Raw genomic sequence first — 22066 nt, forward strand, 5'->3', positions numbered from 1 at the left:
AAACTTGGTGGCAGTTCATCGCTAACAAATGCATTTTTGGACTTACAGACGTGTCCTTATGCTAATAAGCAGAAAAGTGTATTTTTTATACATATGGATTTCATACTGAGTTAGTTGAAAAGGAAATTATCTCAAAATGGCTTACCTTGACTGGATGCTATTGTAGAAGCAATAAGGAGCAATGGTGTGACTGATGTGACTGATGGGGCAGTCCGCATCTTTTCTGATGCAAATGCACTAGACGTTGTAGAGCACATCTCCCCGATCAAACTTTACCTGTTTTTTGCCTCCAACTTTAAACTCAGACTATTGGTGCCGGGCATTGCAAGTAGGCCTCTTGGAGTGAGATTGTGCTCAAAAACAGCTGGGAACAAGACTACATAGTGGCCGCGTGGCGGTACAACAATAGGCAGGGCTGAGTTTGAAATTGACTGAATGACTGTGTGCCGCTCCTGATCCGGCCGTTGCTCCATGCGCAACACCAGCAATGAAGAGGGTTCTATAGTGTGCATGGGATATTCTGGACACACAATACACATGTGTGAGTACATGTCTACTCAATGCACGTTATAGAGTGATTGCTGATAAAGTTAAAAAGGACTTCCAATCTCAAATTCAAGACCGTGCAAGCTCGGCAAAGGTCTATTGCATAATATAAGATATCAAAAGTAAGCGTGACAATACAATCCATGATAGAATTTTGCAAGAAACTTAGTAAGACACATAATATAGACAACGATCATTATTGAATTTTTGATGTGATTAATCAGTAAAAATAGGATGTTAGCTCAGGAAAATTTGATTGGACCTGTATATGTCTATAATCATGTAAACTGACTAGTAACGGGGTGGACATTGTTTGTGTAAATAACACATGCTGCTGTATGTCGTAGACAAGGACTCCCTTTTTAGATAAAATTAATGACGTAATAAGCATACCATTGGTGAGCAGTGTACAGATTATGTTGCAGTTAGTCGGGTGAGTGCACTACAAAAGTCTTGCTCGATCCACTGTGCATTCAGCAAAGTACACTGTCCTCTTTCTAATCCATTGCGCAACAATACAATGGCAACACTGCAACATAAAACTGTCGTTGTCGTTGGCAGTTTGTCTGGCATCGGATTTGCAGTAGCCCTCGGCACACTCCAATTGCTTGCAAGCCTTGTTATCATCGCTTCGAGCAACAAAGCGTGTCTCAAAGACACCGTCGCACGGTTGAAAGCGCACAACCTACCAGGTAAAATCCGCGGTGAGGTGCTTGATGCAAAGGACTCCGATGCTGTGGAATCTTTTACGGTTGCACTGGAAACTGTGGATCACATTGTTTGGACTAGCGGCAACATCCCAAAGTCCAAGCAGGGTGAAGGTGTACTCTTATTTTCCAATGTTGAATCGGTTGAGAGAGAACAGGGTGAGATAAATTGTCATTTTTATCTAAGCATATATTGTTTATGCTTTGTTACCAAGGCATTTTCTCTGTTTGGTTCTGGGGGGCCTTCATATTGGCAAAACACACCAAGTTCCATCCAGGTGGATCTTTGAGACTCACGACTGGTAAGAGCAGCGTGTTTATGTGCTCAATTTAATTTTTATCTAACATTTCACCCTCCAGGTGTCACTGGACAGAGGCCGTTCCCTGGTGCGGCACTTGCAACAAGCGTTTTGACCACTCTGGAAAGATTAACCAGGGGCTTGGCTGTAGACCTTGCCCCAGTTTGTGTCAATCTCATCTGCCCGGGCTTGGTGAGTCTTGTTTAATCACATTACCCAAAATCCCAATTAAAAACAGTCTCTAATTTGTGTTTAATTACACAGATTAACACCAAAGTTTGTGCTATACAATTTAATTCATTGCTCTCAGTCATTGATGAATGACTTTTTTTTTCCCACAGCTCATCCAAAAGATGTTTGGAGAGCACAAAGAACATTTTACCAAGGCTTATATTGAAAAAATCCTGCTGAAACGAGGTGCTGATCCAAGCGAGGTAAAGGTTTCATCAATATCAAGTCGATAGGGAGCCCTGGACTTACCACATAATGTTGTCTCTTTAGTGTGCAGAGGCATATCTATTTGTTATGAAGTGAGTTAAATGTCCTCAGATGTGCTGAATATACAGAATACTTATATTGCATGCATAAGATGTGGATATGTCACAGGCCAAAAGATTAACATTGAAGGAGGATACCTACTTATCAATATAATCAAAGCAACATTGATTTTTCAATCACCCAAAAATTCAAAATATGCCTGAAAACGTTGAAATTGAGGCTAAAAAATACTACAATTGGGCCTATATAGCACATGACTGCCGGTTATAAATCCACATGACCGGTAAGGCCAGTTATCTATGACGTATCCATGGGGACTTCTGGGTGGAATGGCTATAAGATTGCATCATCGATATTGCAGACTTACGGTCAGCCTCAAAAACTTTTTATCTAAACTACCTTTTGTTTTTAATTTTCTATTTCTTTAACATGTCATTTACTTCTTTTCCTCTTAGGACACCTTTTTGCTCTTCTCAAGCAGATGAAGAGGCACACCGTTCAAATGTTTGTGCTTCAATGCGAATAGCATCAATGGCAAATTCTCCTCCTAGACGATCACCTCTGCCATCTGCTTCTTCTTTGCACTTAGTACAAATCATTCCCCCTCAACACATTCCCCCTCAACGTTCACGACAAATTGTAAATACAAATGCAATTGCTGGCCCTTCATTATTACCCAAAATACGTCAGCCACAGCAATTTTCCCAATTTGGAACTGTCACTGTCACACCTGCTCCTTCACGTTTGAATGAGTCAGCCGTGAATTTGAGTCCTTCTGCTTCTTCACGTCATCAACGGATAGCTGGTTTGGAAAATCGTACTACTTCTCAAGGTATGCAAATCTTTTTCTACTATTTATTATGACTTCTAATTCTATCTATTATACAAGCCCGTCGAGTTGCCAGTCGGCTGTTCCATCATCAGCAAGAACATACTATTCCTGCACCGGGCAACAATGTTGTTGAGGATGATTTAGATGGGAGTGAAAATAGCAATATTGAAGGAGAAGATGAAGATGTGTGTGTTATTTTTTCTTTCTTATTCAATCTTTTAATAAGCATAGTCTGTGGTAAACTTTTTTTAGCAGCTCAAAAGCCCTATGTCGACACTATACAAAAGCATGATCTTGGTCTAATAAATATTAAATGTTCCTCCTGTGGTGCTCTTTATTGGGAATCTAAGAGATTGTCAAACAGCTCAAAACGGAGACCTTGCTTTTCTACTTGCTATTCTAATGGCAAGGTTGTGCTTCCTCTTCTCCAACCACCGCCTGAACCCTTGCTCTATCTCCTTATGTCAACCGATTCTTCTGCATCTAAGTTTTGGGAAACTATTTGGAATTAAAACCGAGCTTTTTCTTTTACCTCACTTGGAGTACATGAAGATCATTCTGTGAATAGCAAAGGCCGTGGACCGCCAGTGTTTTGCATATCCGGCGAGCTTCATCATAATTCTGGTGCATTAAAACCTCCTAATGGAAAATTGCCTCGATACTCTCAGCTATATATCTATGATCCTTCTATGGCTCTTGATTTCCGAGTTTGCCAAAATCTTGACCTCAATCAACAAGTTATGAATCAATTACAACAAATGTTATTACAACATCACTGCTATGTGCCAATTTACAAACATGCGCACAAAATTCTACAGCAATATGATCATGATGATAACATTAATGTTCAACTCCGACTTACACCAGAGCTTGACCGTCGTTGCTACAATCTCTCTACCACAAATGAAGTTGCTGTTATTCTGCCTGGATCTGGAGCTTTTCAACCTCGCAATATTGTTCTTCAACTTTGGGATGGTCCGCTTCATTGGATTAGTGATTTGCATCCTGCTTATTGTCCACTTTAGTATCCTTTGCTTTTTCCTTATGGAGAAAATGGCTGGTATCCTGAAATGAAACTAATAGAATCTGAGAAACAGTTAGAATGTCGTATCAATGCTAGAAATCATTGACAAAACCAGCGGCAAGACCACGCTATACAAGATATTGAAGCTTCTGATGATCATCCTGACAATTCTCTTTTGCATGCACTATTGTGAAGAAGAACTAGGTGCTCTGCTTTATGGTGGTTGTCTTTTTGCACGCTATGTTGTTGATATGTTTGCCTCTATTGATCAACAGCAATTGTCTTGGATATTCAATAATCAGGGACAATTCCGTCTTGCACGTCTTAATAATCTTCAAGATGCTAATATGTCGGATCCGGATAATCTTGATCTGAATAAAGTCGGCCAACAATATTTTCTTCCATCTTTTTATATTGGTGGTCCTCGGAATATGGATCAATGCTATCAGGATGCTATGGCAGTCTCCCGTCACTTTTGCCAGCCTGACCTTTTCATTACAATGACAACAAATCCATGCTGGATTGAAATTGAAAGAGAACTTCTTTCTGGCCAAACAGCATATGATTGCCTGACCTGGTTGCAAAAGTTTTCTGTCTCAAAATCAAGGCCTTGCTAGATGTCAGGGTACATATTGGTGCCACTCCTATCCGTCATCGTTATCTGTTACGGTCCCACGCTGTCATGCCTTGTTCTATCTTTGTGTTTGGTCCTACATCTATCGTTCTCCTGTTTCATCTATTGATAGTTGTCATATGTCAAGTACTCTGGTCCGGGAAGTAGTTACTCCAGTCTCCATGTATATGACCCCAGCTTCAATATCAACTTGGTCTTTGGGAATTCTTCTCTCTTGACTTAAGTCGATTCCTAACACTAGACTATATTACCAAACATGGTATTTTTGGCCATTCTGTCGCCTATGTTTATATTATTGAATTCCAAAAAGAGGTCTTCCTCATATTCATCTTATTGATTTTTTTAAAAGAACCTTTCAAACTTCTTGCGGCTGAGGATATTGACTCCTGCATATTAGCAAAGTGGCCAGATGCGTTGACTCAACCACAATTATTTGACGTCGTGAAAAATTGTATGGTCCATGGTCCATGCGGTCCTGCAAATCCCAAAGCTCCCTGCATGATCAACGGCAAGTGTTCAAAAGGTTTTCCTAAGCCATTTTGTGCTTCAACAACTGTTGATGGCAAAGGATATCCTTCTTATTGTCGTTCTGATGATGGAAGAGCATATGATATTGGTGGTTGGATGGTCAACAATCGATTTATTGTGCCATTTAATGCCTTTCTTTCATTAACATTTGACTGTCATGTCAACATGAAATGCCCCGCCAGCTTTGCAACAATGAAATATGCTTTCAAATATCTTCACAAAGGTCCAGATTGTGGCACTCTTGAGGTTAAACAAAAGGATGAAATCAAGCAATGGATTGATGGTTGTTATATTTCTGCTCCTGATGCAGCTTGGCGCATATTTCAATTTCCAACCCATTGAGTGGTTCCAAATATTGTACGATTGCAGGTATGACATTCTCAATATATATATTATCATTTGCTAATGTTTAACATAGGTACATTTAGAAAATGACCATACTGTTGTTTTTGATCCCAAAGATGATATTGACAATATTGTTGAGCATGCTACCAGTAAAAAAACTATTCTTACCGCCTTTTTTGCTGCTAATGCAATTACTGGACCTCTTAGTGAAGAAGCTTGAAGACATACTTATCAAGAATTTCCGCAGTTTTTCACATTCAACAAAAACTCCTGGTCATGGAGTCTTCAAAAGCGTGATTTTGCGCTTGGAAGAATGTATTTCATCAAGCCAACAAGCGGAGAGGTCTTTTATCTTTGAACACTTCTTACTGCAGCCAAAGGACCTACTAGCTTTGAAGATATTTGCCATGTTCCTGGAATGAATAATGGTCAGCCATATCCCACTTTTCATGCTGCTTGCTTGGCTCGCGGTTTGCTCCAGGATGATGGTGAATGGCGTATATGTCTGCAAGAAGCTTCTGCTATGCATACAGGCTCACGTCTCCATTCACTTTTTGCAACAATACTTTTATTCTGCGAAATGTTGCAACCAAACTTGCTTTGGGCAGAGTTTAGGACCCATATTTGCAATGATCTTGAGCATTGCCTTCTTACTATTGGAATCTGTGATCATACTAAGGAGGCTATATACGACTATGGTCTTTATCTTTTGAATGGACTTCTTCTGAAATCTGGTCAATCACTTGAAACTTGGCCTTCAATGCCCCACTCAATTATGGACTGGTCATCTCTTACTATCAATCCTCTTATTGCGGAATAGCTTAATTATAATCCGGAGGTTCTACAAGCATATCTTGAATCCCGTTTACCCTTGCTTAATGAAGAGCAGCACCTAATCTACGATACTATTCTTGCCTCAGTTAATGCTGCAAATGGGAATCTTTTCTTTCTCAATGGTCCTGGTAGCACTGGCAAAACATTTGTGTACAACACTCTATGTGCAAAATTATGCAGTAATGGCAAGATTGTTCTATGTGTTTCTTCTTCTGGAATATCCGCTCTTCTTATTGCTGGTGGACAAACTGCTCACTCAATGTTCCGCATACCCATTGATATTGCCGAAAATATGGTCTGTACTATTTCTAAAAGAACCAACCGTGCTAAGCTTTTGAAATCAGCACACACCATTATTTGGGATGAAATTGGAGCTCAACATTGTTATGCTATTGAGGCCGTTGACCACACACTTTGGAATCTTTGAATGTGTGATATGCCATTTGGAGGAATCACAACTGTTTTTGGTGGCGACTTTCTACAAACACTTCCTGTTGTGCCAAAAGGATCCCAAGAGGACATTGTTGATGCTACATTACAGCGATCATATCTTTGACAACATATTAAAATTCTCAAGCTTACACAAAACATGCGTCTGACGGGTGCCGATGCAGATACACATCTATTTGCACAGTGGCTTCTTGATATTGGACATGGTCGCAATATGCATTCAGACTCTAAAGTTCAAATTCCAACTTATATGCATGTTGCTGATATTGACGGCCTTATCACTGCTATATATCCAGGCATTAATTCAATTCCTTTGCCAGGTCCTGAATATTTTCTCTGCCGAATGATTCTAGCACCCCGCAATGTTGAGGTTTGCTCGATTAACAATGATATTCTGAATATGATGGATGGAGAAGTACGTTAGTACCTTAGCGCTAATCAAATAATTATAGATCCAAACCATAATCCAGAAGATGAACTTGAGGCAGCGGTTCCGCCAGAAGTCTTAAGGGCTATTAATGACCCAGGCTCACCTCTAGGAGAGCTTAACCTAAAAATTGGCTGCCCTGTTATTCTTCTTCGAAATCTAAATCCTCAGCAAGGACTATGTAACGGCACACATCTTATTATAACCCGCATGGCTGCAAGAGTTTTAGAGGCAAGAATTCTTGGTGGCAAACATGATGGTGACTTGGTTATAATTCCTCGAATTTCTGTGCCATCTTCAAGCAGCTCTTATCATTTTATGTGATTTCAATTTCCTCTCCGCCTTGCATTTGCACTTAGCATCAACAAGTCCCAAGGACAGTCCGTTAGGGATTTATTTGCATTCTTTAGTCTTTTCACATGGTCAGCTTTATGTTTCTCTTTCTTGGGTTACGTCTTCCAGAAATATTAAGATTTTACTTGGAGAAAATGATGGTAATTTAACCACAAATGTTGTATATGTATTCTTGACCATTTATTTGGCATATTTAGATTTTTTAATTGAGATGATATTGCTTTTGGTGACAAAGAGTCTGAGCCAAAACTTTACTTTATTGAGGCGTTGGCATATTCTAATTTTGGTTTATTGTCTATTCAACTTCCTAACCTTTTTGGCTAGATTGTTCAGATTCCTGCAAAAACAGGCTCACTTCCTTATAATTTAAAGGACTATGACTTTTGTGGCGATTTAAAATGGGTAATGTTTGGTTCTTCTTTATATAAATAGTGCCTTTTCATCTTATGATTTTCAATTATAGATTATTCCTTTGGGAGACACTAATGTTTCCTTCAACTTTTGTCCATATGTGCATATTGTTGGCCAGGCTTCAAATTGCAATCAATCATCATGGCAAATTTGCATGGAGCCTTATGTAGGAGCTATTATCAAGACAGAGCCCAACACTAAAGCTCCTCCTTGCCCCCGTGCTAATTTCTATTGTGAGCATCCAGAGCCCCCCCAAGGAAATACAATATGGAAGAAAAAACCGGTTCCTTACAATAATTGGTTTGTTGCTGTCCATGGATTTCTTACCGATGTCATAATCAAGGATGATGACACAAATGAGATTGAATTCTTCAAGGTTATTGTTGATTCAATTGAATTTCTTGGAGGTGAACCTTCCATTGCAAACACGTCAATTGTGGCAAATAAACTTGATGGTATGCATATTTTACTACTATTTTTCTATTTAATTTTTGCTAATTTAAAATTGCTTTTATAGCTGCTTTACCGTCACCACGTTCAAAAGGATTTGGAAAAATGAAGGGCAAGGCACCAGCTACACCTTTGAAGCATGAATGATAAGAAGATGGAAATGACAATCAAGCTACTCCAACACCCGTGAGACCTAAAACTCGAGCAAAGCAACAGGCTCCTGCAGTAGCTCAGGGCTCTCTAACTGCCGATCCAGTCTCTTAATTTTCCTTATGATATTTTGAACATTTATTTCCGCCTTTCTATGGAATATTCTGCATCATATATATATACAAATAAATATGCACTGTTATTGTCATTCCCGTCTTTCCGTGCGGAGCACGGGTACACTGCTAGTCTAATTTTCAAAGTGAAATCTGAAATATTTTTATACAAATCTGTTAAGATAGTTCTATTTTGACCACTTATGAATTATTCAATCATGCTGCTCTTCAAGCTTCAAGCCTCAAATTTCAAGTGTCAACTGACATCCCACTGATCAGGCCTTCAAGCGGCGGGGGCATCCACTCGGGCTACAATCAAAGTAGTTCGCCCAGAATCTCGCCCCACTCAGCGAAGACCTACCGAAGGTTATGTAATGTATTTCACAGACATCACGTGTAGTCCTATAACCAACTACGGCTCGCTCGCCTTGCGCAGTCCTTGCGCTCGTCCACGGTACACCCTCTACTGTACATGTTTTGTCTCAACCAACCTGCGTCAGTATCTCTATGCGTACCTGTGATTCACTAAAAGCCTACGCATTTCTATCTCTTGGTTCCATCTCCTCCTTCCCTCACTCCCCGCAGTCACGCATAGTATGGAACTCGACAGTCCTCTCCCATCGCTTCCTTCTATTTCATGTTACTGGATTCTAAGCTGAAACGTGCCGCTTCTGTTTTCTCTGTGCCATGGCGTGGGCGTCAGAGAGCTCACCACTCACCAGGTTTCAATATAAATACCCCGACCGTCTCACGCAGCTTGCCAGTGCTCAGTCAGAATATTGGGTGAACGGTCTGTTTTCTAGTTTTTTTTACTCTTCGGGTCCCATATCGGAGGTGGGAGAAACTCATATCTATTCTCTCATGAATAAAAGGGTTCATGACAACATCAAAGGTGAGTCCCTGCATGGCAGCAACACGGGAACATTCTCAAGATGGGTATTGCTAGGGTGGAGCTAAGGTGATATCATGGCAAGATGACGATGCATTGAACGACCAGACCTTGTCTCCTCATAGATTTCCTTGTTCCTCCCGTCAGGATCAAACAAAACCCAGGGTAGTAGGCTACGGAGAATCACACAAACCGTATAGATTATTCTGATTCGGATTCTCATTTATCTCAGTGCAGTCGACGTGTGTCAATGCATAGTAGGTGGCGTGTAGAGTTGGAATATTTTATGAATCATTTTCCTCTACTGGTCGTTCACATCGGTAACGATGCCCTCCGATGCTTCTACCAATCAGCCAGCATGACAAGTTTCCTTATGTAACTGACATGTTCAAATATAACAAACACATATATAAACCGCACTTTGCCATTATCGTTCTTTCCCACTCACGAACAACGATGAAGAATCCTCAACTCGTATCGTCCGTTGTGTTTGCAGTTATTGGATGGCTGGTCTACAAGCTCATCAATATTGGTCGACGAGACAAGACCCTTCCACCTGGGCCACCGACAGCGCCTTTGGTGGGAAATGCTCATTTGCTTCCGTCGAAGTTTGCGTTTTTAAAGTATGTCTTTATTGCTGATATCCGTTTTGCGCACTAATGACCTTTTTCGCAAGATTCTCTGAGTGGGGAAGGCAATATGGTGGCATCTTTTCGGTACATGCACTATATCTACACAATTCTTGATAAGGCTCACCTTACTACTGCAGATTAAACTGGCAAATGCAACGATGATCGTGGTCTCCGACATGAAAGTGGTGAAAGAGCTTCTTGACGACCGCAGCAGTGAAACGTCTTCGCGTCCATTTTCTTTTGCTGTTCATTCCATCTCCAAAGGATATTTTGCATTAACATCCTCAGGTAAGTATCAATCAAAAAAGCCATTGGGCTTTGCTTAATCGTATCAATATTACATATAACCCTTTGATTTTAGATAATCCGTTGTGGAAGGCGAGTCGCAAATCCATTCAACCTTTTCTAAGCGCAGGAGCCATTCAATCGCATGTCTCCATCTCTGACAAGGAAACTACCCAACTTTTATATGACATCCTGAACACTCCCGAAGTAAGTCCTCTGTTCAAACGTGATGATACACGATTGACCCATGTAATAACTTGCAGAGTTTATGTGCCCACGTTTTTCGATGCACCTTTTCCTCTGCCGCCTCTCTGGCTTTTGGACGACGCGTTCTCCGTCATGATAGCTCAGAAGCTATACTCTTCGAACAGTATCTCCGCAATTTTGTCAAGACGGTTTCTCCTGAGTCTGCCCCCGTTGACCTGATACCCATCCTCAGATACATCCCAGAATCAATAGCTCCATGGGGAAAGGTCTGGCGTGAGACTCGCCAACAACAACAGTCGATATACTATTTTTTCTTCGAGCACACTTTGCGTGAGGTCAACGCAGGAAATAAGAAGGGTACTATTATCGAAGCAATAGTAAAAAACCAAGAGGAGTTAGGCTTAACTCAGGATGCAATCGCGTATGTAGGAATTTTACATCATATGGCTTTCATGCTGATACGATCTCTCCAGATATATAGGAGGAATGTTACTCGACGCTGGGTCAGAGACGTCGGCCACAACAATACAATCGCTGATTTTGTCTCTCCTAAAATTTCCCGCGTGCTTGAAAAAGGCACAAGAGGAGATTGATGAGCTCATCGGTGACAGCAGGTTGCCTATTTCAACTGACATCGATGAGTTACCTTATGTTCAAGCTGTTATAAAAGAGGTAATATATTCCTCTTCACATCATACACCGTAAATTGACACATCTTATCAGGGTCACCGCCTGAGACCTGCTGTGCCATGTGGGATTCCGCACGCTGCTCTCAACGATTGTCATGTAAGCCACTGTTTCTCAACTCGCGATTTTATTCAATAATATTTGAGTCTAGTACCGAGGTTACACGATACCAAAAGGATCACCAATACTCATTAACATTTGTGAGTCACAGGATATATGATGTAGATGAAGAACATTATTCAATTTTCTCGATAGGGGGGATACTTCACGATCCTGGTGAATCATGTATTGTTTTCCTGGTCATTGGCATTTTACGAATAGGTTCTCACACTGCGGGCGCCGACCGCTGTAAGTTAAACATACAGCAGAAAACTTACATGTCTTATGTAAGTTTCGCTGTAAGTTCGACATACAGCACATGTGTATGAAAAACAAACACTCGGCAAAGACATATTGTGTTTGGTGGCTGTATGCCGACCAAACACAATTGCTGTAAGTAGACTGTAAATAGAATAAACATCTGAATTACACAAATTCTGTTTGTCCGGTGTTAGTAAAACATACACATTTTCTTTAAGTAATACAAACAGCACTTACTGTAAGTAAAAATTACACACAAAGAACATAATTTGTGTATGTTATACTTACACAAGTTTTTCAATTCATTTAATGGTGTAAGTCTGACATACACAAATTGTGTTCTTCATGTGTAATTTTTACTTACAGAAAGTGCTGTTTGTATGACTTACAGAAAATGTGTACGTTTTACTAACACCGGACAAAGACAATTTGTGTAATTTAGGTGTTTATTCTACTTAAAGGTTACTTACAGTAATTGTGTTTGGTTGGCATATAGCCACCAAACACAATATGTCTTTGTCAAATGTTTGTTTTCCTGACACATGTGCTGTAAGTTGAACATACACCTAAACTTACATAAGACATGTAAGTTTACTGCTGTATGTTTAACTTACAGCGGTCGGCGCCCGCAGTGTCAGAGCTTTTTGACCGTCCCGATGAATTTCGGCCTGAACGGTACCTTGAAACACCTGATGGAACAATTCCGGGTCTGAAAAAAGACTTCAATATACGGCTGAATCTACCCTTTGGCAGTGGAAAGGTAGGCACCCAAGAATATCCTAATATATCTTCCACAATGCGCTACTTATTCACTACAGAGGCTATGTCCCGGTATGAATTTCTCGAACATTTTCTTAGTATGTCGCTTCTGTTATATATACAGTTTTTGGTACTAAATACGGATTGGTATTATAGAATCTTGCGGTTATGCGCCTGCTTTGGGCATTTGATTTTACGCCATACGATGACTTGACTACAAACCACGACACATGGGATATAGAAAAGGAGTACTCAGAGGTAATAATCATCATATTGTCATGTTATACCAACGTTTAAAGTTTAACCTGTGTCCTAGGGAATTACATTAACACCTAAGAATTTGAGGTGCAAAATTACCCCGCGAAACGAGAAGAGGGCCAGAATTATCCAGAACAGTTATAAAGAGGCTTGATCCCACATAATCAATGTTTCAAGGCGCTAGATCGCTAGATTAATGCGATTGGTTTAGTGACTTGGTTTTACAGCGGCGGATATCTTCCCGTTGTTGAACCTCCGATCTACCAGCAACCCTCACCAAGTCAATTGCGATGTGACGATAGAACATATTCGACAAATTGTGATCAAATTTATTCAAGGGGATTACTAAAATTAAAACGCTACAACAAACTAACAATGTATGAATCTTTAAGCTCCCTTTGCAAACCCTTTGGCACCCCGATTCTCAACGCCTGGTAATTTGAATTTCTTTGTGGGGCCGACGTCGAGTTTCTCAAAGCTGTTAATGTCGACAAGGTTGTTGATCGTGGTTTGAATCGGAAGTAAGGTCTCCAACATGGCACTGTAGCCGTGAACGGCGACCTGGTCTGGAGTCTCCTTTGTTACCGAGACGTATGCGTTGATGGCCGCAGCCATTTCGTCCTGAACTTGCTTGAGCTCGGAAATTCCTTGTTTAAATTCGTAGTAACCAAAGCACGGAGCCGCTCTTTCGGTATTGCTGATAGGCTGTGATACAAGGAACTTTGCGAGAGGAGCCAATACACCCATCATAATACCATACATATTCTTGAGAACCAGGTTCTGACGGTTGCTGTATTTCTCGACATGCCAGAGCGTTTCGATAGTACGAAGGAGGAAGCAGTATGCAGCGTCAAACGTCAACGAGACCTGACAAAATGAAAATGATGTCAGCGATGTGGTACGTGGATATTGAGGCTGAAAAGTACCTGGTAGAGTCTGCGATCAATTTTGAAGTAGTCTGGAGTAACAGGATTCTCGACGACAGGGTAAACCTCCCATTGAGCAGGCCCGAATCGCAAATCCATAAAGACGTCGTAGTGGTCTTTCTCAAGCTTGTCTGGATCGTCATAGGGACCCGGGGAACCCTCTCCTTGCACAACAATTATGCTGAGAGCTTCCAATGCAGTATCAAGATCCGTCACAACGACCGAGCCGCCTGCATCGCGCTCTTTGGCTTGATATCCAAGGCCCGGGGCAAACTGGAATGCGGCGGTCTCAGGGTAGAATAGCTTATGGTTCTGACTACTCAAATACTTCAACCCTATTTAATGTTAAAGAATTGACGTCAAGCAGGATTACACGATGCATAGTTTATGACAACACACCTATTTTAATGGCATCATAGAATTGACCGAGTGTCTCGTACTCGTCCGATTCCGGTGGGGTATCAGTTTTCTCTCGTTTTTCCACCTATCGGTTATAATAATAAGGTACTAAGAACACATTATTACTAATTATAAACTCACATCGATGAAAGTCTGGATGTTAGCCTTAGATGCCTTACGGAGCTGGAGCCATAATTTTGGAACGCGGCCAGGCATGAACGTGGGATAGGAGGGTATATATCGTGGGTCGTAAAGCTTTGGATTGCCTCCAACGGCTAGAAGAACATTTCCAGCCAGGCTTAAATGAAGCATTTCCTCAGCAACAACGCCTAGATAAACATGATTGATCAGTATTGTTTATGCACGATCGATGTATTATTTTACCTCGAATAGCACCGATAACAGGGTCGTAGTAGCGAGGATCATTCGCGTACTCATCAGGAATCTTAACGCTGTACATTCCAAATAGATAAAGGGGAATAGTGGCCAGCTCAATGGCCATAGCTGTCTGCAGATGGGTACGGAGGCTTTCGATGGTCGTGATGGGTTGGTTTTTACTGTCAGGCTGTGGAAGTTTCAATGGGCCTCCAACGATACCACTCTTTGCAGGAGTGTGTTGCGCAGGTAACGTTTCTTTTCCCGGCCGATGAATTATGCCGCGCTGAGTTTCAACGAATATGGGTTCAGGGCCGAATGATGGACGCTGGACAATGAAACCAAGCTTGTGCCAGTTTTTAGCCATATCAGTATTGGCAAAAAGAGGTTGGTCTGAATAGACGTCTAGAAGATGGGTTACTTGAGTTAACGATAATATGTGGTGAAAAATAAAGGATATTACCCGTGTAGTTTTGATGAAGACCACGCTCCCAGGGTTTCCTGTCGTTTAATTTCTTTGCGATATTGGCTGGGGTCACCGACTGGGAAACTATGTTGTAATCTTCTTCAGTAACGACAGTATCCGGTCGAGCAGATGGCCACCTAATAAAATATGAGTTTATCAAAGGGCGGTAAAGGGAGAGGAAGAAACGCACCAATAAGATCGACACATGTAGAAGTCACTCTGCCACGGTAAGGAAAGAAAACGAGTCAGATCCCCTGCATTAACTTCTGGCTTAATAGTAAACGGTGTGTTAAAGTCATAAATCTTGTCGTCCTCCGCATTCCAGGACATTTCTATACCAGGATACAAAGGAGCGCCAATAGTAGCCTCCAAAGCAGCCTTCGTGAGCGCTGAAGGTTGCTCCTCGACGGGAATATCATCGAAATTCTGATACGTTTTAACAGCGGTCGTATCGAAGCTCCCTTCACTCCATTGTATCAAGCGATCATATTGCAACTCGGTAACGGATGCGAACGTGGAGGGATCACCAGCAGTTGTTCGACCTATATGTGATCATTTTGTTATTACAACGTCGACATGAGCTGATATATAACATTACCTCCATCACCCGAAAGCCATGGCATAAAGTATGGGTATGCCTGCCCTGCGCGGGCTGAGTCGTACTTCTTGTTGGTCTCAGGAAGTCGCATCCGCATAATTACACCTTTGCGAATAGCTTCATTTACTTTGCTCTTGTCAGAGAGGGAATGTTGCCATCCTTCATCGAAGAAATTCCCTGCAGAATTCGGGCCTGACAAATATGGAATAAGTCCAATGGGAGCGAAAGATTTCTTTGATATAATGCGCACCGTGCCCGCCATTTGCTTGTCCGTTTACCCAGGAGAGAAGAGGTGGTCGTTGGAGAAGGGGCCATATGTGTTTGTACCAACTTACATCCCCAACGTTATAAGAGTCACCTTGAGCAGCGCGTTTCTTGCGCTCGTACACTTCTTCCATCAAATCATAAAGAGATGTTGGTGCATATATGCCGTTTGCAAACTTTGGGGTTGTGCCGATGACGCGAGCCTTCCCTTGAGCATCGACCCTTTTGAAAATACTGAGAATAATTCAAACTGCGAAACGATATAACTTACGACTTTCCCGACGCCGTGGATGTTATAGTTGCTGTAATCCAGCCATCGCATGTGTCGTCGATCCAGTCAGGTGAGTCGAAATCAGTCATGATATATGGGTAAGGATCGTCTTCCTTAGCGATAGACTTGGATAGACCGCGGCCAGCAAGGACGACAAGACGGCCCTGATCATCTGTTCTGGCCTCTCCAAGGTAGACATCTGTGGGCTCGGTTTTGGACCCGTAGAACTTTCCCGCTAATGGGACAGATTTGGCGTTACAGCCACTAACACTTTGGATGCCACTGTCGACAATCAGTTTATCACGCTGGTCTGGGGGAAGCTAGCAACATCGAAAACTAAGCAGACGAACATAAAGAATGCTCTTCAAACCTACGTCTGCTTGAACACTCGGGTTGCGCAGGGTTGTATAGCCTGGCTTAAAGTGACCATCCTGGGTCTTTCCTGGATGTTGATATTAGAAAGTGAATAAAGAAGATGAAATAACTTGGCATAATACCCATGAATGTGTACCAAGACGCCTTTTTGTTCATCACTTGGATCTTCCATGCTATATCCCAACCGCTCTTTTTATTTATTTCCAGCACTTTACCATCATTTGCGACCGCGTAAATTCTGAACCTTGCAGCCTAGTAAACGTATGAGTGCCTGAAACATGATATAATTTGAAGAATTACCTGTCGTTTTACCGCACCGTTGATGTCTTTGAATCCATTGTTAGGTTCTGGAAAATACCCAGGAACCTCGGGCCCATAGAACCAACCGTCATCGAGGGTTGAGTTCCCGACACGAGCAAATCCGATAGGAGGATAGATTCGTAGACTTGCCCAGCCAGATGGAAGAGCCATAGGTTGACGTTTAAATTTTGCTTAGAGTGGTTAAATTACAGGGCGATTTTGAAAGATAAGACCGTAACGTTAACCCTGACGCACGGCTGTCTTGGCAGAATGGTGAGGTGTAGAACGACAAGTAAAATGAAACACCAGCATATTTGGCCAAGTTTTGCACGAGAAATATACTCTCCGAATTCTCACGTTAATTTTATCAACCAATGGGACGACGCCGCTGTATAGTCATCGGACGGTGTCTGATTATCGTCAAATAGCTTCCTGTTACCATTAGGCTGCAGGATGATGATCTCCTAAAATCTTGAAATTAAACTTTGCTTTTAATCGCTATATAATGGGAATTTTTACATGGGACCCGAGTGCTGTTTTCAGTCCTATCTTCCGCATTCAGTCGCAATGACGTACGTTCTATAAATAGCACCACCCCCGGTGTGTGTTCCGCTGCCTCTGGGTGTGCACCCGCACTAGCGAGGGTGTGTGTAAAGTCAGTATTCCGTACGCCAGCGGTATATCCGTTACGATACGGGGTAAATTACCACCAATTCTTAATGCATGAAAGTTGATCGACGCTCAGAATACGTCATATGTCTACGAACACGAAGGTGCTATAATAACCGCTTAAGCGGAGAATTCTCCAAGTTGATTGGGAGGCGCTTTATTGAGGCCCCGGATACAGCGCCTTAGTATCCGCATCCGATGTAGCACAACAAATTTGTAGAATTTCGGTACCATTGTGTCAAGTCCAACTTTGAATTCCTAAAGATATAAAAGCAGACGACATTCAACTTATATTTCATCAACTTGCACCTCATCATCAGCTACTTGAATAACCCACTTAAACCTCTACTTCTAACAATGTCGAACTCGAAGCTCTTTCAACCAATTACCGTGGGAAACGCGAAACTTGAGCATAGAGTTGTACTTGCACCGCTCTCTCGCTTCCGTTGGACCCAGCGAGAACATTTACCTGTCTTCCCTATCGTCAATACATACTATGAGCAGCGTTCCCGCCGACCTGGTACCCTCTTGATCACGGAGGCAACACCTGTTGCACGTCACGCTGGAGGATATTATAACGTCCCTGGGATATGGAACCAGGATCAGATCAACGGTTGGAAATCGGTTCGTCTCTCACCATTCCATGCTTTTTAAACATTCTTAAAAGACTCATGTGTGACTGAGCAGATAACCGACACAGTCCACAAAAACGGATCGTTTATCTTTATGCAGATATGGGCTCATGGACGCGCGGCGGACCCCAAGGTGTTGGCGGAAGATGGTTTTGACTTCGTAGCGCCCTCTCCCATTCCCATCACCGGACGCGCTACTCCAAGAGAGCTGACCATACAAGAGATAGAGAAATACCCGGGACTCTTTGCGAAAGCTGCGAAGAATGCCGTTGAGGCTGGCTTTGATGGCGTAGAGATTCACAACGCCAACGGGTACCTTCTCGACCAATTTGTCCAGGACGTCAGTAATCATCGTACGGACAAGTATGGAGGAAATATAGAAAATAGAAACAGACTTTCTCTTATGGTTGTCGACGCTGTCGTCGATGCTATTGGTCCTGAAAAGGTTGGAATTCGCATAAGCCCTTGGATGGTTTACCAAAGTGTGTAACAATTATGATTTATCTGCATAATTCATTGCCATAATTCTGATTAAATGCTACTCATAGACATGCATATGATAGATCCGGTGCCCCAATTCACGCATCTGGTTGAATCTATCGTCAATAAACATCCGGATATGGCTTACCTCCATGTTGTGGAACCAGACAAAGGGGCACCTGAGACGGAATCCAATGACTTTCTACGCGATATTTGGGCTCCACGACCATTTATAAGCTGTGGAGACTACACCCGCGAGACGGCTATCAAACGTGCAGACGAGACAGGAAATTTGATTGCCTTTGGAAGGTACTTTATCTCAAATGTAAGTTGCCCTCATTACCCAGACAATATACAACAATGACTCACTGTTATTGACTCGTGTGTAGCCCGATCTTCCCACTAGGATTGAACATAACATACCTTTTAACGAATATGATCGTAAGACCTTTTATGGACCGAAAGGACACCTCCTCGGAGCGGAAGCGGGATACATAGATTACCCATTCGCAGACGAGAAGCATGAGAAAAAGAGGGGAAATAATACGGGAGAAGATTGGGATGTCATTTATAGAGCGTAATCCCAGCTTTTAGTTACTATTAAATGAGTCGACTCTCTACCTTATAATGAGCATAGATTTTCACATCTGAAATTGTGCACCATCTCCTGTTAAATTTTGTACCAACTCCGTTGCCGAATGCCGATTAAATCGGAGACTGAATTTCCACTGTGGGACTCTGGTTCGAAAACGTTGAACGTGCGCGGGCAAACACCGAGCACTGGTATTCTACTTTTTACGGGTCGTATTCGTTACCGAACATGTAAATTTTGTCATCTATATCTCGTTCTCGAGAGCTGTCATCGACCAGATGAGGCAATCCCGATCTGGAGGCCATCCTACCTCACCATCAATCGTTCGGTCGACGGTCACCCAATACACTCTCACCCCGTCCCCCGTCTAGGTATCAAGCCATATCCGCTGTTCAAAGCACCCCCTTGCATTTCGTGGCTTCCCAGTCAAGTAGGTAAATCGCTGTATACGTCACCGCCCTCCCCACTCACACACTCAATCATGCTAGATTTGAACATCCCCCCATCACTCATCCCAACCACAGTCCTGCACACGCCCAGGAAAGGGCCTATTCAATTTGGACAAGGGACGTCTCATCTAGGAAGGTACTTCAACACTCTATCCTCTCCCATCTTTCACTCACATCCCCCCAAACTCTCACCAATACTAAAGGCCGCTGATACTGTCCTCTGTCATCGTTGCATCTATTTCTAACACGTACATTATTGGGGGGTTCAATCGTGATGGGGTACGGGGATGTTTTAAGCTAGATCGATAGTATATCCTTTGGTGTGTGGCATTGTTACTTCTTGGACGGTTCGAACGCTGACCTGTTGCCTCGGTCCCCAGCTCACCCCCCTCATACTCTCATCACAGTGCTTATCCCCTCACCTCCACTAACGCCACATATTCTGTATCAGACATCACATACCATTGTCACTACCATTATTGATTTCTAAATACACCATATAATCCGTCTATTCAACATCGGGATAGGTTTCATCCGAATGGTGATGCGCCACCTAAGAACGACGCATCCTCCTGATGGCCCCAGATCATCCACAAAACACTTCTCGTCAACGTCAACTCGTTCCAACTCATCAAAGGCCCTAAGGACTTCTCAAAATATCCGTAATGGACTATATATTACTCACTATGAACCCGGACTGATTTCCTCTCCACCCAATCTCATACCAGCGAGCAAGATGACATGTTACTTCGGGAATGCAATGCAGAGAAGGTGCTTCAGCTCGATTATTTCCCCCCCCTTGATATGAAATTCATACCATTTCTAGCAAATATGCTGTGCTTGCCGTCAGCCACTTCCGTCGGGACGGACACTCGCCCAAAGGTGTAACCCTAGTGTGGGGTTTACGAAAATCTCAACCTCGACCATCATGAGCGGATATGTTGAAAAACACTGGAAAATGAGAACACAGAAACAGTGGTATTAACAAAAACTTGATCCCTATATCAGAGCCGCAGAATCAGCTGTCTTTCACCACAGGGGTAGGTCGACTCCTCCGTACACAGGGGTTGGAAATCAAGGGTCCCGATCAATTCACCTCCGCCATTTCAAATTCCAGATCAAGGGCTGATTTATTAACGCGCAGATTTACATTTATCGACGCTCCGTCGTCCGCCGCTCTTCCACTCATACATATACCACCCGCGACCTACTCGCTCGATCCAACCCCACATCGCTCTCCCAACGCATACATACACACAAATGGATTTCTTGAAGAAGGTCGCTAACGAAGTCGAGAGCGCCACCAAGAACCAGGCCGGCAGCACCTCCGAGTCGAATGGAAAGACCGAGAACCAGAGCAATCCCACAACTGCCGTGCTCGGTGCTCTCAACAATGCGCTTGGAGGAGGTGCCCAGGGGGAGAAGAAAGAAGGTGCGCTCTCCTACTTTTATACATCTTGACTGCGAATGATTGACGCGATTCAAATCTATGCAGACTTGCTTGACAAAGGTACATACACATAACCCACCTTACTGCTTCCAACGCATATATCTCACCGTCGCTATTCGTTATCCTACTCTTGTCCAGCCATCGACCTTGTCCAGGAGCACGTCTTGAAGGCGGGTGACCAGTCCAACGAATCGGCCATTGAGCAAGCCAAGGACGCGCAGATCGCGAGCGCTATTCGTACCGGTTATAAGACCGTCACTGGAAAGGAGTTCCCTATCTCTGAGTCCCAGAAATCATAAATAAATTATGGACGTGAATGGACAGAGCGTTGAGGTAGTGTACTTAGTATGTGCAGTTAATTCTCAATGGACCTCAATTTAGAACATGTACGCATGCAATGACGCTGACATTGGACGAAGGAGATAGTATCGTAGTTGACGATCATGAGGTCAGACTGGAAGGGGAGGCGCTGCCGCAAAAGTCGAGATCCCTCCAAGGCTGGGATAATGATTTTTTCCACTAGAGGCCCTGGACGGGTGCAGCGGGTAACCCCTTTGATTACCTCCACACTCATACACGCCAGAAATTGTGTCCTATAACTCCAATAGGACCATATCTACGATGTTGACCAATCCTTCAAAATGCAAACCAGGTCTATGTCTTCACGACGTTCTGGCCCGTCTCTCCCGGAATGCAATGCCTTCAAACCCGTACATCAATGTACTCCGAAGCCTCATGACATATATTGTAGCTATTCTTATATCGATAAGGCGCGTAGACGTGGCTTGAAATTTTTAAATATATATCCAATCGGACTGTGGGCGTCAGCGTTATTTCAACGAATGGTTGGATTGATATCTAGATAGCAATGAATCATTCTTCCAACTGCGTATTTATCTATACTTTAAGAGGATGACCATGGATATGAAAAATAGCCTCTTTCAGATGTGAGAAGTATGTGATGGGTGTTGTTGATGGTCGTTGGCTGGTATCCGACGAACGAAACGGGCATTTAGTTCAATTTCCGCAACGAGAAAATGAAATACGAGAAGACATCGTCAGCTGTATGGTAGTAATAAAATACAGTAATGAAGAGATTATATGAGAGAGCTAGTTGATTGTCGATAAATATCGTAATTCT

The 22066-nt window shown here is 42.6% G+C and overlaps 6 protein-coding genes across 6 annotated transcripts; 5 read left to right on the forward strand and 1 right to left on the reverse strand.

Annotated features, from left to right (window-relative positions):
* Positions 1–1066: 1066 nt before the first annotated feature.
* Positions 1067–3185, forward strand: JR316_0011959 (Short-chain dehydrogenase/reductase ucsE; the record flags this gene model as incomplete). Its single annotated transcript, XM_047897600.1, has 7 exons — positions 1067–1412; positions 1614–1744; positions 1894–1986; positions 2054–2082; positions 2506–2882; positions 2940–3067; positions 3138–3185. The coding sequence occupies 7 exons, from the start codon at positions 1067–1069 to the stop codon at positions 3183–3185; spliced, it is 1152 nt and encodes a 383-aa protein (XP_047744009.1).
* A 4858-nt stretch (positions 3186–8043) lies between these two features.
* JR316_0011960 (uncharacterized protein) lies at positions 8044–8486 on the forward strand (the record flags this gene model as incomplete). Its single annotated transcript, XM_047897601.1, has 2 exons — positions 8044–8344; positions 8407–8486. 2 exons carry the CDS (start codon positions 8044–8046, stop codon positions 8484–8486), a joined length of 381 nt encoding a protein of 126 aa, XP_047744010.1.
* Positions 8487–9947: 1461 nt separating this feature from the next.
* Positions 9948–12833, forward strand: JR316_0011961 (Cytochrome P450 monooxygenase; the record flags this gene model as incomplete). The annotated part of the gene is made up of 13 exons (XM_047897602.1): positions 9948–10114; positions 10168–10207; positions 10261–10411; positions 10485–10615; positions 10672–11036; positions 11089–11287; positions 11339–11401; positions 11454–11502; positions 11558–11578; positions 12301–12422; positions 12481–12519; positions 12578–12679; positions 12738–12833. 13 exons carry the CDS (start codon positions 9948–9950, stop codon positions 12831–12833), a joined length of 1545 nt encoding a protein of 514 aa, XP_047744011.1.
* A 233-nt stretch (positions 12834–13066) lies between these two features.
* On the reverse strand, positions 13067–16824 carry JR316_0011962 (L-lysine 6-oxidase; the record flags this gene model as incomplete). Its single annotated transcript, XM_047897603.1, has 13 exons — positions 13067–13546; positions 13606–13940; positions 14005–14089; positions 14146–14333; positions 14389–14784; positions 14843–14982; positions 15036–15387; positions 15444–15635; positions 15694–15929; positions 15979–16298; positions 16353–16420; positions 16476–16605; positions 16654–16824. The coding sequence occupies 13 exons, from the start codon at positions 16822–16824 to the stop codon at positions 13067–13069; spliced, it is 3093 nt and encodes a 1030-aa protein (XP_047744012.1).
* Positions 16825–17679: 855 nt separating this feature from the next.
* Positions 17680–19015, forward strand: JR316_0011963 (putative inactive reductase easA; the record flags this gene model as incomplete). Its single annotated transcript, XM_047897604.1, has 4 exons — positions 17680–17946; positions 18055–18436; positions 18503–18759; positions 18824–19015. The coding sequence occupies 4 exons, from the start codon at positions 17680–17682 to the stop codon at positions 19013–19015; spliced, it is 1098 nt and encodes a 365-aa protein (XP_047744013.1).
* Positions 19016–20735: 1720 nt separating this feature from the next.
* JR316_0011964 (uncharacterized protein) lies at positions 20736–21224 on the forward strand (the record flags this gene model as incomplete). Its single annotated transcript, XM_047897605.1, has 2 exons — positions 20736–20907; positions 21064–21224. The coding sequence occupies 2 exons, from the start codon at positions 20736–20738 to the stop codon at positions 21222–21224; spliced, it is 333 nt and encodes a 110-aa protein (XP_047744014.1).
* Between the last annotated feature and the right edge of the window lie 842 nt (positions 21225–22066).

The sequence above is a fragment of the Psilocybe cubensis genome, chromosome 11 (genome assembly GCF_017499595.1).
Source record: "Psilocybe cubensis strain MGC-MH-2018 chromosome 11, whole genome shotgun sequence".
Classification (NCBI taxonomy): Eukaryota; Fungi; Basidiomycota; class Agaricomycetes; order Agaricales; family Agrocybaceae; genus Psilocybe; species Psilocybe cubensis.